The sequence below is a fragment of the Biomphalaria glabrata genome, chromosome 18 (assembly GCF_947242115.1).
Source record: "Biomphalaria glabrata chromosome 18, xgBioGlab47.1, whole genome shotgun sequence".
Taxonomy (NCBI): domain Eukaryota; kingdom Metazoa; phylum Mollusca; class Gastropoda; family Planorbidae; genus Biomphalaria; species Biomphalaria glabrata.
In genome coordinates, this window is record NC_074728.1 from 15,603,151 (window position 1) to 15,620,714 (window position 17,564).

At 39.7% G+C, this 17,564-nt stretch overlaps 1 protein-coding gene across 4 annotated transcripts in view; it reads right to left on the reverse strand.

The window, feature by feature from the left end:
* The window catches only part of LOC106079668 (polycystic kidney disease protein 1-like 1), a 360,015-nt gene that overhangs the window by 274,555 nt on the left and 67,896 nt on the right, over positions 1 to 17,564 (reverse strand). For all 4 annotated transcript variants that reach the window (XM_056017219.1, XM_056017218.1, XM_056017220.1 and 1 more), the window contains exon 14: positions 14,981 to 15,042. In XM_056017219.1, coding sequence (XP_055873194.1) covers positions 14,981 to 15,042 — 62 coding nt within the window. The remainder of the gene's footprint in view (positions 1 to 14,980; positions 15,043 to 17,564) is intronic.

Genomic DNA, 17,564 nt, shown 5'->3' on the forward strand with positions numbered 1-17,564 from the left:
CCCCTGAAATCCGGCGGGAGTACAACCGGCTCTGTAGAGCCACGAGTGAACTGGCCCGACGCGTCCGGTCGGACCATTGGAACGCTACCTGCGCCGGTATGGATCATCGTGACTCCTCGAAAGCCTAGCTTCTTCTACGAAACCTTGAGGCAACAGACACAGCGCGAACGGCTGCCCCTCTATTCTCACCCAGAGGGCGGTCTCAACGGTAACCAAACTGGCCGGCTTGCTAAATCGACATTTTGCTAAAATTAGCAAGCCCGAAAAGAAGACAGCCATGTCCAAAGCCCTCAACAAAGAACGTAAAACACTCGAGAGGGAGCCAGATGAGCCTGAAAGCCAAGCAACGTGCAACGCGCCCTTCTGTCTGCTGAGCTGGACAGAACGATAGCTAAGTGCAAAAACCGAAAAGCTCCGGGGCCAGACAAGGTTACCCCTGAGATGGTAAAATACCTTGGGGGCATTGCAAGAGGTAAACTCCTGGAGTTATGAATCGAACCTGGGCAGAGTCCAGACTGCCCGGGGCCTGGAAGAGTGCTATCATTGTACTAGTCCTTAAGAAGGGTAAAGACGCGACTAGCTTGGAGAGGCCCATTTCACTAACCTCAACCCTTAGCAAAGTTGCTGAGCGAATGGTTAACGAGCGGCTAGTTTGGTGCTTTGAGAGTGCCGGTATCCTGGCGCCAGAGCAGGCCGGCTTTAGGGCAGGCTTGAGCCCGATCGACCAAGTCACGATATTCGCACAGGAGGTGGCCGATGGGTTCCAGAAGTCCGAAAGCACATATGCAGTGTTCATAGACCTAAAACAAGGTCTATATCTTAAGTATAGAGCCATGGGTGTGCGGAGAAAGATTTACAATTGGATACAATCCTTTCTGTCTGGGAGGAGCACACGTACAAAATACCAGCACTTCCTTAACAAGCCAAAACAACAACTTAATGACCTGCCCCAGGGCTCTTCCTTGTCTTTCACACTTTTCATGGCTTTTATTAACGATTTGCCCAGCTCACTGCGGTCCAAAAAACTGCTTTATGTGGATAACATTGTCCTCTGGTCAACCGGGAAGAAAGTCGACCAAATTCAGGCGGCATTACAAGCAGACCTCCAAACCATCACCTTCGTATTGCGACCAATGGCAGATTCAGATAAACGTTTACTAAACGACCTGGTCCTTTTCACCCTAGGGATCGACATTCTTAAGGCTCCATTCGAGCCTCAATTTGGTGGGCTGCGACTCCAACTTGAAAACACGCCAAAATATCTTGGATAGAAAACTGTCAATGCTCCAGCACGCCCAGGATGTTGAAAGAAAAGCCTCGGAAAAGTTAGCGTTACTAAGAAAGCTGACCAGCACAAAGTGGGGTGCCAAAGCAGACATGCTACGCACATTGTACTTAGGGGCAGTCAGATCACAAATTCAGTACAGCTATATAGTTCAAGTATATGGTAGTAAAACTGCACAGCACAGGCCCTAAGGTTCATGTGGCACCTTTCGGACAAGCCCAACAAACGATGCTGAAATCTTAACAAACGTGGCCCCTTTACATCTTAGGAGGGAGAGGGAAGTACTTACGGCCTACGAGCGCTCCAAAAGGGGCGACTCTAGGCTACCTACCTCAATATTAGTGCGACAGTGGAGAGAGAGAGGAACCGCATAAAAATGCGATCGTTCCTCCACATTGCGGCCAATTTGACTAAATCAGCTGGGCTCTCCACTAACAGAATCCCAATAAGAAGGATTAGTACCTGCCCTCCGTGGAGGAGATTGCCGGCCCCACAAATAAACCTGTCCTAATAGGGCAAGAGGGAGCCACCAAGAGGCGCTTAACACATGCCATTCTCCAAAATCTGACATCAGCAACCATTAAGTCCTACCCATCAGATGCCATTTTCTGCTATACCGATGGGTCAGTATTGAGGGACCCCGATAGATCAGGGTATGGGGCCCTTATAGTCAACCCTGACCGGACAGAACCAGACCGGCTCTCTGGTCCATGCGGCTACGCCGCATGCTCCATGGACGCCGAGTTAACAGGGATAACTCGGGCGTTCGAGGCTATTAGAGCCCGAATGACCCAACACGAAACTGGTGCCACTACTGTGGTACTAGTAACCGACTCTCGCTCCAGTCTCCTAACTATGGGTGGCGGCGGGGGAGGGTCGCCCGTAATAGAAGAGGCAATCGGCGCCGCAGATAACATCCGCCGAGCTATTGGAGCTGTCGTTTTCATGCAGTGGGCGCCCTCACATTGCGGCGTGAGGGGCAATAAAACGGCAGACGCCCTCGCAAGGGAGGGTGCTTTGGCAGCCACACATCTGGAAGCACTAAACACGTACTTACAAGCAACGGCACAAATCCGAGCACTCATTCATGACAAGTGAATAAAGTCCTGGGAGGAATCCGACAGAGCACGTGGTGTCTGGCAGCACATGCGTCACCCAGATCGCGACGAGCAGTCAATTATTGCGCAGTGCAGCACGGAACACTGTACTATTGGGGCATACTTTGCCCGGTTCCGCACGAACTTTGACTCCCGATGTCGTCACTGTGGAGATAGCGTCGAAACAGTGTCGCACGTCTTGAACGAGTGTCCCCAGCTCCACGAGCTAAAGGGGGACCTGTCTGAGCAGTCACCCGACTTGTATGGTAGCTACGAGGCAATACGCCAGAGAACTACGGGAGAACTAGTCCTTCCTACTCTGTTTTTTCAATAGGAGTTCATCTCAGGTAGTCCAGCCACATCAGAGCCAGTACCTTTTGTGTTTAGGAAAAGCAGTTTCAACACCTTTAAATGTTGGTGAGTCATCAAGTTCTTCTCTCACACTCTTCTGAGGAATACTTGCCAAGAATTCCTCAGATATTTTGGCACTAAATAACAGGCTATAGTGTTTTGTTCATCGATTTAATATTGTCGCCTTACTCATTAGTAGAGTGGAACCATCCACTTGGTCGCTTGGTTTGATTCAATGTGAGAGAGAGGGCGTGTCACCAGCGTTAGAATGTTTACGGATAGTTAAAGCCACCATTTATTTTGTAGTTTTAGTGTTATTAGGGTTTGCAAGAACATAGCGATAGCATACGTACTTAAGCTTTAGAAAGTCTTGAATTTCCGCATTGCTCTCATCAAAACAGTCTGTATTGGGTTTACTGAAATACTCCATAACTTTGGATGTCACATCCTGAATATGTCAGTTTTAGCTGTGGCTTTTGGAGATCAATCTTGAGTATCCCTCTAAATCACTATCGGATCCAGGGGGCGGGGGGAGCGATAGACCGCCTCTCGGCTGACCCCTCCCCCTGCGGACGAATTTTAGTAAAGAAATCAAACAATTTGTTTATGAATTTAAAGTATGTTAATAATATATACTAATTATGAATGGCTTCCTGGTCGTGCGGTTTGCGCGCTGGACTGGATGGATTTATCGATGGTCCCGGGTTCAAACCCTGCCCGCTCCCCGTCGTCCTGCGGGAGGTTGGGACTAGGAAGTAAACTATCTTCAACTCTGAAGGAACATCCGAAACATGTAAAACATTTTACCAACATTTATAGTTCAACCAAATTTTAGATTATTTCTCTGCCCCACCCCCATTACTCTAGTATGTTAGCCGATTTGGTGGGGTGGGGAGGGGGCGATGGCATCAATGCATCCCCCCCCCACGCACACAATAAACTTTGGTCCAATTTATTTGTAGAAATCACAGTTTGTTAACAGAATCAATTAAATATATATATGTATATGACTAAAACTTGTTATTGATATTTCAACTGATCTTTCTATTATGTCATTCCCGTGTTGAACAATTTGGTGGAGGCGAATATAACTACTGCCCCTCAAATCTAAAACCTTTGAGTTGGGGGGGTGGGGTCCTATTTTTGTGGAGAAATCGTAGTTTGGTAATAAAATTAGTTAACTATATTATTTTTATATTATGTCGCTCCCCTCTAGTATCTTAGCCGATTCGGTGTGGGTGGGGGCGATTTCATCTACTGCCCTCCCCACTTTAGCCCTCCGAGTGGGGGGCGGTCCTATTTTTATGGAGAAATCATAGTTTTGAACAAAATTAGTTGTATATCTATAAAATATAAGCTACTTATTGATATTTGAACCCATTTATACATTATGTCGCACCACACTCTAATCTCAAATTTTGACATTAGTAAATGTAAAATTAAAATGATTTTACCAGATGGGAGGGGCAATACATGTATTTTTGTATTTTAGTTATGAAATTAAAAAATTACAAAACCATTTTGTTAGTAATATAATTTATATATACTATAAATTAAATTCTTATATCGAGTCGCCCCACCCCCTATTCTTTAATGCCAAATGCAATCATTAGCAGAAATTATAAATAGGAGCGAGGACTCGTGCTCAATTAATCGTTTTCACTCTATCGCCCCCTCTTCTTTTCAGACGAAAACATGACGTTTTAAAACAGAATAGTCAAATATGGCGACAGAGTTTATTTAATTGCATGATTATTTTAAGAAAGGCTTTGTTTTGAAAAAGTTAGAATTCACACGAAATTTTTCAGTATAATAGTAACAATTGAGATGATTTCTGAACTCTGATATTGTTGTCCTAGTCTCCTTTTTCCAACCTTTACTCAATCTATTTTGTATTGTAAAAATAAATGTGTGAGTATAACTCAAGATTTAAGCTTGAATCTTAAAAATGCAAAAACAATGTGAGTACAATCTAATTGGTCCACTTAATTTCCTACCCGTCTTCCTAAATGTGTTTGTTTAGAGCTTAGAATTATAGTTTTGTAGCAAAACAAAGTTACAAACATGCCTATTGAACAAAATTTATCACTTACAAGTGAGATTTTTTAAGCAAAGCAAGACCTGAACGATTGTTAAACGCTCAAAAATATCTAATTTTCAAGATAAATACGTCTACTAAAGATATACTTACGCCACTTGTGTCTCCATTGTCAGTCACACTTTTTGATCGGCCCTTGCCCCCAAGTTACTTTATTTTACTTAATTTGATCTGCCTTTTTAATAGGATGAATAATGAGCTATCAGATGAGCTATGAGATATCAGAAGAATGCGTTTCTGCTTCTCCCCGAACCCCACTGTGGGAGTTTACAGCGCTTCCCCAGACCCCCTAGCTGTCAAAAGAAAGGCCACCAACATGACTGTTGTTTATATTGTCATGTATCTGGAGTTGCTTCTTTGCTTGGTGTGTTTCTTTTGTGCACCATAATAGTTTGTTCGCTATTTCTAAGGGCCGCTTTGTTGGCGTCATTGCTTTGTTTGTTTTGTTAGATAGAGCTCTGTTGTTGTTTTCTTCCCCAGTATTGGCTAGGTTAGTTTATTGTAAGTCATTCTTTAGTTCGTAGCCCTTAAGTCGTTGAAAGTATAATCTTGTGAATGGCGGTCCCAAGGAATGCATATTTGTCTTGTTTAGGGACGCAGGCTTGGGACTCTGCTGGAGTTGAGCCTGATCCGTAGGCTGTATTATTGTATCGATTCTTTATCCATGGCATTGGGTTGTGGGCATCGCGAGCCCGAAGTGGACTGTTCCCTCTGTGACCAAGGTGTGATTACCTGTTAACGCTGTTGTATTTATACTTCTATCTTGAGCACACTGATTTAATATTGATCACCATGTATAAAGATCATTTATTATGTCAAATCATATCATATTAAACCTTGTTATGAACATAATGATAACAGAGTCGAAAACCATGTCCGCTTAGTCTGGCTTGAATACACTGAATGACTACACAACACACATTTCGTGAACACATTCTTACAGACGAGTTACAAGCACATGTAATCATAAGAACGATAACCGATACAGCATATAATATTCATAATAATATTCATAACATTCACCCCCAGTTCAAATTGTTCATACTACTATTGTTGACAATGAAAGAATTAGGTAAACGTAGAATCATAATAGAGATTCAAGTAAACAAACAATGTAGAATAGCATGACATGCTGTAACAAATAAAACATGATAGATCAAATAGCTTATTAAAATATAACATGATAAATCAAATATCATATTAAAGTCAAGTAAGGTAGTAAAATGAAGAAAATAAAATTAAGAAGGGTCATTTTGGAGACTAGTATTGACAAATTGAATGCCAACCTAAGAGTTCTAGTAAGCTGGTGAGCTTTTACACTTTGTTCTCCTTACTCTAAGATTGTATCTATGTGTAGTTTCATCTGCTTGAGCTACGACGATCTGGCTGTCTTCGGTGGTGCTGGTGGTTTCTTCAGCCATCGTAGAATCAGTAAGTTGATTCCAGGGAGGCGAGCTTTGGACAGGGCAGTCAGTATCAAGCTCTGTTCCACTCTGATTCTTATTTTCTATAACTTTTTGTTCCTCCATAGGGGCTAACATTCGTAATGAGACAGTTTCTTATCGACCGTTTGGTGTTCGGATAACAACGTACTGAGGGTTGCATGTTACTAAATCAACTTCTTCTGTTATGGGATCATATTTAGACGATCTAACGTTCTTCTTCAGCAGGACAGGACCCGGACTGGTCAACCATGTTTGCAGAGATGTCCCAGAACTATTTCTTCGGTTGAACCCAAGAAATCGTTCATGTGGTGTCATGTTAGTTGCAGTGCATAGTAATGACCGGATGGACTGCAGAGCATCATTTAGTACTAGTTCCCATTTAGCTATGTCTAGTTCCTTAGAATGTAAAGCCAAAATGATGGCTTTTCATAAAGTCCCGTTAAGTCTCTCTGTGTGTCTGTTTCCTCTAGGACTGTAAGGGGTCGTTCTACTGGTCGCGATTCCTCTCTCGTGGAGGAAATGCTGCACCTCCGTAGACATAAACGAAGTTATCCTGTCAGTGTGGACGTACGCTGGAAATCCAAATAGGGCAAATAGTTCATTGAGACATTTAACAACCGTAGAGGAAGACATATCAGGACATGCAAATGCAAATGGGAATCTAGAGAATTCATCTATAATGGTAAGTAGATATTTATTTCTTGAAACAGAAGGAGAGGTCCCTTGAAATCCATACTAATTCTCTCAAAATGTTGAGTCGCTTTAATCAGCTCTCCGGTCGGCTGTCGAAAACAAACGGGGCTTCAGCTCTGCACAAGTTTAACATTGTTCTATTACAGTTCTGACGTCATCACAGGAAAATGGAAGATTTTTAGTCCTTACGTAGTGCAATAGTCGAGTAACGCCCGGGTGGCAAAGACTAGTATGCAGCAATTTAATATATACGGCGGCTTTTTCAAGACCATTTTTCAAACTTTCAAATGTTCTTTTGACTTCTTCGGGGACAGGAAATTGTTGATTTCTTGTTAACAGGCTTATTTTTGTTGAGACGTTAGGTATCTACTGTGAATAGTAAGCCAGAAGACCCACTACTCGTTTCTGTTCATGCATGTTCACTGGTACGGGTAATTCCCTTAGAGCGCGAAATCTCTCAGGATCCGGCTTAAGTTGTCCTTTGGAAATCTCGTATCTAACAGTCTCACTTTAGCAGTGCTAATTTCACTTTTTGTTTCATTAAAAGTGATTCCATACTTTTGAGCAATATCAAGAAAGTGCTGTAGGTTTCGGTCGTGTGAGTCCACACCGTAGATGGTCACATTGTCCACATAAGCAAACGTGTCAGTGAGTCATTAGTCTTCGATGATTTTGTCAATCGTACGCTGAAAACAGGCGACTCCATTCGTAACACCAAACGGAATCCGACGGAATTGATACAGTTTCCCACATGCTTCGAAGGCTGTGAACGGCCTTTCCTCTTCTTTTATAGGAATCTGATGGTATGCACTTTTCAGGTCTAAAGTGCTATATACAGAGTACTGGGAAATCTTTTCTGCTAGTTTATCAATTCTGGGCATAGGGTAGGCCTCTAGTAGAGTGAACCGGTTGATGATTAGACTGTACTCTATAACCATTCTTCTCTTATGTCTGTCATTTGTTGTGACTAGGGCTTGTGCACGCCAGGGAGACTTAGGTGGTTCAATAATCTCATCCTTTATAAGTTGTTGAAATTCCTTCTCTATAAACTTTCTATCTGGAACTGAGTATCTGCGAGACCTTGTAGCCACTGGGGTACAGTTTGGTGACAGATTACTAAATAGGCTAGGAGCCTCTACCCTCGCAGGCTGGAGAGTACTCAGGCATAACGAAGGTTTCTGACCATCGAAAGGAATAAAGAGATTTTGGTGCAAACTTATAAAGTCAAGTCCAAGAATGACGACGGAGCATAAATTGTCTAGTAGAGAAAGTTTAAATCCTTCGTATCGTTCATTTTTGAGTTGTATGTTAGCGTAGATATGTCCTTGAGTGATTCGAGATAGATGGGTGGAAGCCATAAAGATTCTGTTGCCTGAGGAACATGTCGGCCATTTGTGCTTCTTAGCTATGTGCGTCGAAATATAGCTTTCACAGCTCTCAGTGTCTACTAGGGCTTTCAATTGCACGGTTTTGATGACAATGGGTATCGTAGATTTGTTTAAACTCAAAGGCTGTACAGTAGAGATAGCGATAGCGATAACAAACCTTTGCTTTGTTTTACGCATTCTCGTTGTTGACTAGTATACGTTTTTATATTGCCATTATTCGTTCCCTTGGTAATTACTTCATAAATTAATTGATAGACTGACAGGGGTGTCTGGACAGACGATAGTACATGACATGCGTTACACATTTACTGATAGTACATAACATGCGATACACATTCACTGACAGTACATTACATGCGTTACACATTTACTGACAGTACATGGCATGCGTTACACATTTACTGATATTACATGACATGCGTTACACATTTACTGATAGTACATAACATGCGTTACACATTTACTGATAGTACATAACATGCGTTACACATTCACTGACAGTACATGACATGCGTTACATACACATTCACTGACTACATTACATGCGTTACACATTTACTGACAGTACATTACATGCGTTACACATTTATTAATAGTACATAACATGCGTTACACATTTACTGACAGTACATTACATGCGTTACACATTCACTGATTACATAACATGCGTTACCCATTCACTGACAGTACATTACATGCGTTACACATTCACGGACAGTACATTACATGCGTTACACATTTACTGATAGTACATAACATGCGTTACACATTTACTGATAGTACATAACATGCGTTACACATTCACTGACTACATTACATGCGTTACACATTTACTGACAGTACATTACATGCGTTACACATTTATTGATAGTACATAACATGCGTTACACATTTACTGACAGTACATTACATGCGTTACACATTCACGGACAGTACATTACATGCGTTACACATTCACTGACTACAATACATGCGTTACACATTCACTGACAGTCCATTACATGCGTTACACATTCACTGACGATACATTACATGCTCTACTCATTTACTGACAGTACATTACATGCGTTACAAATTCACTGACAGTACATTACATGCGTTACACATTCACGGACAGTACATTACATGCGTTACACATTCACTGACTACATTACATGCGTTACACATTCAAGGACAGTACATTACATGCGTTACACATTTACTGACAGTACATTACATGCGTTACACATTCACTGACAGAACATTACTGGCGTAACCCATTCATTGACGATACCTTACATGCGTTACACATTCACTGACAGTTTATTACCTGCATTACACATTCACTGACAGTCCATTACATGCGTTACACATTTACTCACAGTACATTACATGCGTTACACATTCACTGACGATACATTACATGCTCTACACATTCACTGACAGTACATTACATGCGTTTCACATTCACTGACGATACATTACATGCTCTACACATTTACAGACAGTACATTACATGCGTTACACATTCACTGACAGTACATTACATGCGTTACACATTCACTGACAGTCCATTACATGCGTAACACATTCACTGACAGTTCATTACATGCGTTACACATTTACTGACAGTACATTACATGCGTTACACATTAACTGACAGTATATTACATGCGTTACACATTCACTGACAGTACATTACATGCGTTACACATTTACTGACGATACATTACATGCGTTACACATTCACTGACAATACATGACATGCTCTACACATTTACTGACAGTACATTACATGCGTTACACATTCACTGACGATACATTACATGCGTTACACATTCACTGACAGTACATTACTGGCGTTACACATTCACTGACAGTACATTACATGCGTTACACATTTACTCACAGTACATTACATGCGTTACTCATTCACTGACGATACATTACATGCTCTACACATTCACTGACAGTACATTACATGCGTTACACATTCACTGACGATACATTACATGCTCTACACATTGACAGACAGTACATTACATGCGTTACACATTCACTGACAGTACATTACATGCGTTACACATTCACTGACAGTCCATTACATGCGTAACACATTCACTGAAAGTCCATTACATGCGTAACACATTCACTGAAAGTCCATTACATGCGTTACACATTTACTGACAGTATATTACATGCGTTACACATTCACTGACAGTACATTACATGCGTTACACATTTACTGACAGTACATTACATGCGTTACACATTCACTGACGATACATTACATGCTCTACACATTTACTGACAGTACATTACATGCGTTACACATTCACTGACGATACATTACATGCTCTACACATTCACTGACAGTACATTACATGCGTTACACATTCACTGACGATACATTACATGCGTTACACATTCACTGACAGAACATTACTGGCGTTACACATTCACTGACAGTCCATTACCTGCGTTACACATTCACTGACAGTACATTACATGCGTTACACATTCACTGACGATACATTACATGCGTTACACATTCACTGACGATACATTACATGCTCTACACATTCACTGACAGTACATTACATGCGTTACACATTCACTGACGATACATTACATGCGTTACACATTCACTGACAGAACATTACTGGCGTTACACATTCACTGACAGTCCATTACATGCGTTACACATTCACTGATTACATAACATGCGTTACACATTCACTGACGATACATTACATGCTCTACACATTCACTGACAGTACATTACATGCGTTACACATTCACTGACGATACATTACATGCGTTACACATTCACTGACAGAACATTACTGGCGTTACACATTCACTGACAGTACATTACATGCGTTACACATTTACTCACAGTACATTACATGCGTTACACATTCACTGACGATACATTACATGCTCTACACATTCACTGACAGTACATTACATGCGTTACACATTCACTGACGATACATTACATGCTCTACACATTGACAGACAGTACATTACATGCGTTACACATTCACTGACAGTACATTACATGCGTTACACATTCACTGACAGTCCATTACATGCGTAACACATTCACTGAAAGTCCATTACATGCGTTACACATTTACTGACAGTATATTACATGCGTTACACATTTACTGACAGTACATTACATGCGTTACACATTCACTGACAGTACATTACATGCGTTACACATTTACTGACAGTACATTACATGCGTTACACATTCACTGACGATACATTACATGCTCTACACATTTACTGACAGTACATTACATGCGTTACACATTCACTGACGATACATTACATGCTCTACACATTCACTGACAGTACATTACATGCGTTACACATTCACTGACGATACATTACATGCGTTACACATTCACTGACAGAACATTACTGGCGTTACACATTCACTGACAGTCCATTACCTGCGTTACACATTCACTGACAGTACATTACATGCGTTACACATTCACTGACGATACATTACATGCGTTACACATTCACTGACGATACATGACATGCTCTACACATTCACGGACAGTACATTACATGCGTTACACATTCACTGACGATACATTACATACGTTACACATTCACTGACAGTACATTACATGCATTACACATTCACTGACAGTCCATCACATGCGTTACACATTCCCTGACAGTACATTACATGCGTTACACATTCACTGACAGTCCATTATATGCGTTACACATTCACTGACAGTACATTACATGCGTTACACATTCACTGACGATACATTACATGCGTTACACATTCACTGACAGTACATTACATGCGTTACACATTCACTGACAGAACATTACTGGCGTAACCCATTCATTGACGATACCTTACATGCGTTACACATTCACTGACAGTTTATTACCTGCATTACACATTCACTGACAGTACATTACATGCGTTACACATTTACTCACAGTACATTACATGCGTTACACATTCACTGACAGTCCATTACATGCGTAACACATTCACTGACAGTCCATTACATGCGTTACACATTTACTGACAGTACATTACATGCGTTACACATTTACTGACAGTATATTACATGCGTTACACATTCACTGACAGTACATTACATGCGTTACACATTTACTGACGATACATTACATGCGTTACACATTTACTGACAGTACATTACATGCGTTACACATTTACTGACAGTATATTACATGCGTTACACATTCACTGACAGTACATTACATGCGTTACACATTTACTGACGATACATTACATGCGTTACACATTCACTGACAATACATGACATGCTCTACACATTTACTGACAGTACATTACATGCGTTACACATTCACTGACGATACATTACATGCTCTACACATTCACTGACAGTACATTACATGCGTTACACATTCACTGACGATACATTACATGCGTTACACATTCACTGACAGAACATTACTGGCGTTACACATTCACTGACAGTCCATTACCTGCGTTACACATGCATTGACAGTACATTACATGCGTTACACATTCACTGACGATACATTACATGCGTTACACATTCACTGACGATACATTACATGCGTTACACATTTTCTGACAGTACATTACATGCATTACACATTCACTGACAGTACATTACATGCGTTACACATTTACTCACAGTACATTACATGCGTTACACATTCACTGACGATACATTACATGCTCTACACATTCACTGACAGTACATTACATGCGTTACACATTCACTGACGATACATTACATGCTCTACACATTGACAGACAGTACATTACATGCGTTACACATTCACTGACAGTACATTACATGCGTTACACATTCACTGACAGTCCTTTACATGCGTAACACATTCACTGAAAGTCCATTACATGCGTTACACATTTACTGACAGTATATTACATGCGTTACACATTTACTGACAGTACATTACATGCGTTACACATTCACTGACAGTACATTACATGCGTTACACATTTACTGACAGTACATTACATGCGTTACACATTCACTGACGATACATTACATGCTCTACACATTTACTGACAGTACATTACATGCGTTACACATTCACTGACGATACATTACATGCTCTACACATTCACTGACAGTACATTACATGCGTTACACATTCACTGACGATACATTACATGCGTTACACATTCACTGACAGAACATTACTGGCGTTACACATTCACTGACAGTCCATTACCTGCGTTACACATTCACTGACAGTACATTACATGCGTTACACATTCACTGACGATACATTACATGCGTTACACATTCACTGACAGAACATTACTGGCGTTACACATTCACTGACAGTCCATTACATGCGTTACACATTCACTGATTACATAACATGCGTTACACATTCACTGACGATACATTACATGCGTTACACATTCACTGACAGTCCATTACATGCGTTACACATTCACTGACGATACCTTACATGCGTTACACATTCACTGACGATACATTACATGTGTTACACATTTACTGATAGTACATTACATGCGTTACACATTCACTGACAGAACATTACTGGCGTTACACATTCACTGACGATACATTACATGCGTTACACATTCACTGACAGTCCATTACATGCGTTACACATTTACTGACGATACCTTACATGCGTTACACATTCACTGACGATACATTACATGCGTTACACATTCACTGACAGTCCATTGCATGCGTTACACTATCACTGACAGTACATTACATGCGTTACACATTCACTGACAGTCCATTACATGCGTTACACATTCACTGACGATACATTACATGCGTTACACATTCACTGACAGAACATTACATGCGTTACACATTCACTGACAGTCCATTACATGCGTTACACATTCACTGACGATACATTACATGCGTTACACATTCACTGACAGAACATTACAGGCGTTACACATGCTTTCACATGTTATTTATATTAGGTACGTCAATGTCACGGTGAATGCATCTTTTTCAATGCATTGTAAACTCAACTGTACAAAGTGTCATTAAGTAATCATGGACATACCAACAATATCAGAAAAAGTAAGGTGGGAGCCAGAGGGAGAAAGAGAATAGGAATTAGGCTAGAAAAATATAATAGAACTAGGCTAGAAAAAGAGAATAGAATAAGGCTAGAAAAAGAGAATAGGAATTAGGCTAGAAACAGATAATAGAATTAAGCTAGAAAAAGAGAATAGGAATTAGGCTAGAAACAGATAATAGAATTAGGCTAGAAAAAGAGAATAGGAATTAGGCTAGAAACAGATAATAGAATTAGGCTAGAAAAAGAGAATAGGAATTAGGCTAGAAACAGATAATAGAATTAGGCTAGAAAAAGAGAATAGGAATTAGGCTAGAAAAAGAGAATAGGAATTAGGCTAGAAAAAGAGAATAGGAATTAGGCTAGAAAAAGAAAATAGGAATTAGGCTAGAAAAAGGGAACAGAAGTAGGCTAGAAAAAGGTAGTAAAAAGTAAAAGAATAAAAGAAGGCAGAAGGCAAGACCACGGATGTGTTTGTGTGAGAGAGGGCTATATCTACTCAAATGAATTTAAATGTGTATACGACTTACCTTTGCCTGTGCTATAACTGCATTTACCATATGTAGATAATCTTTCCAGGATATAATTGATTCTATAGAAAGAGTTGAAAAATAACAGAGTTGTAGACAATTGATATTTTTACATAAATTATTTTAAATCAAGTTGCTAAAAGCCTTTTCACTTGTTCCCCTTTAGCTGTCCCTTAGTGAACTAGTACACGGAGCCATCACGTAATAAAAGTTACAACAGACGCGACCAATGTGAAGCCTGTGGTAGTAAGAATCCTGTCCTTTCTTTGGAATGGGCATTACTAACAGTACATCCTATACCAGGGGTGGGCAAATTACATGCGGCCCGCCGAATTGTTTTATGCAGCCCGTGGACACCTACAGAAATAAGTGGGTCCAAAGATTATACATATAAAAATGCAAATATAATTTAAACAAAATAATGTAAAATTTATGCTATAAAGTAGAAAGTAAGGCGTATGTATGTATGTATGTATGTATGTATGTATGTATGTATGTATGTATGTCCCGCATAGAAATCAAAACCGTTTGACCAATCTTGATAAAACTTGGCATAAATGTTTCTTGGGTACTAACTGGAACCGTAACGTATGTAAAACAAACTTAAGACCATCAAAAAAAAAAGTTGCCCAACTCTATGAAAGTATTAGTATCTTATAAATCTAGGCCATGTTTACCATGTTTACGTGAGAAAAGATCTAAAGGATCTAGATCTAGATCTAATTATAAGAACTACACTTTGCACAGATAGTTTTTCTACTTTGACACATGAAAATTACAAAATATTGTCCATTGATTTCATTATTTAATAAAATTTACCTTCAAATTTGTTTTTCAAAAGCATTTTCACATAAACTCGTTCCTTATATCTGCGAATTTAGAAGTCTTGACGTTCATTATTTCATTAGACAAGACCGAAATGTTACACATCTCTCTATTCCTAGGTAGAAAACTCTAATTCAACTCTAAGATGATAGAAATTCTCTTCGCAAAGATAGTTTTATACTTTAACACATAAACATACTAATTATAGTCCATTCATTTCATATTTTAATCACATAAGCATTCAAATTTGTTTTTCTAAAGCAGTGATGCCCAAAGTAACGCCCGCGGGCCAGAACCGGCCCGCGACGTAGTTTCATCCGGCCCGCCGAAACGTCGGCACAAAAGTAGAAAATCAAATCCTCACCCCTTCAAAACTGTTAGGGCCTCCACTTTTTCTCTGAAGGATTGGTACCATGACCTTTAACGATTGTGCGTTTATGAGTTTATGAAATGGGAATCTACCGAGAAAAGTGAATGGATCTTTTTTTGTGGAACATGATAATTAGCCAGCATATTTGTTTTGTAAAGAAAGTCTGGCTGTTTCAAAAACAAGAACATATACAGCGGCATTATAAAACAAATATGAAGGCCTTTTTGGTTTGAGCCGCGTATAAAAGATTGGTCAAACTACGCCTAGAGATTGGAGGGTCGATGGGAATATTAACCAAAAAGAGACAAGAAAATAAGTTGGTGGTAAAGGTAGCTACAATGTCGCTCACATTTTAAGTAGAGAAATGATCCCATTTTTAGACGCGTAAAAAATGATGACTTTAAATATCCCATTAATTAATACTAGATCCAATATTTTCAAATAGTTTTTGGAGAATTTGGATTTCATTATTTTACCTTTTATTGATGTGGCCCGCGACACGCGTGTCGAAAGTTAAAATGGCCCGCAGGTCGAATTCGGTTGAGCATCACTGTTCTAAAGCATTTTTCATACATTCGTACGCTATAGCTGCTAAGCCGACTTGACATACATTTGAATAGTTCCATTCATAATTCTATACATCTAACAAAAAAGGTCACACATGCGCAGAGCGCGAAATGTTACACATCTCTATATTCCTATGTCTAAAAGCATTTTTCATACATTCATTCGTTATAGCTGCTAAGCCGAATTGACATACATTTTAATAGTTCCATTCATGATTTCGTACATCAAACAAAAGAGGTCACGCATGCGCAGAGCGAAGCCTCCACGCACGCGCAGAAAGAACTCTATCCAAGCCAATATTTAACTCTAGATTAGTCTAGATCTAGGCTATCTCTAACTCAAGATGATAGATCTACTTTATACTTTAACACATGAACATGAGCCTATAAAATAAAGTCTATTCATTTCATTCATATTTTAATCAAATAAATGTAGGCCTACAAGCAAATGTTTTTTTTGAAAAAATGGATTTAGGTCGATTAGCTATTTTGATAGCTCCATTCATACTATTTTTACATTCACGCATTTGCTTTACTTATAACATTATTATTTCGTTTAATTGTTTACAAAACACTCTCAGTGACTATATCGACAGTGATACGCAAATTAAGACACGTGGGCCGCGCGTAACATATGGCTATATCTATATAAATTAATGATTCTTATCACCTATGATGAAGAGGCTAATGAAGAATTGTATCTACATGTCATTTTAAAAAGTTTAAAGTAAACGAAGATTATTCTTATCGGTAATATTTTGAAGCATTCAGACACAAACTCTGGCAATAATTTATTCTTTTTTTTAGCACTTATTCAATGCTA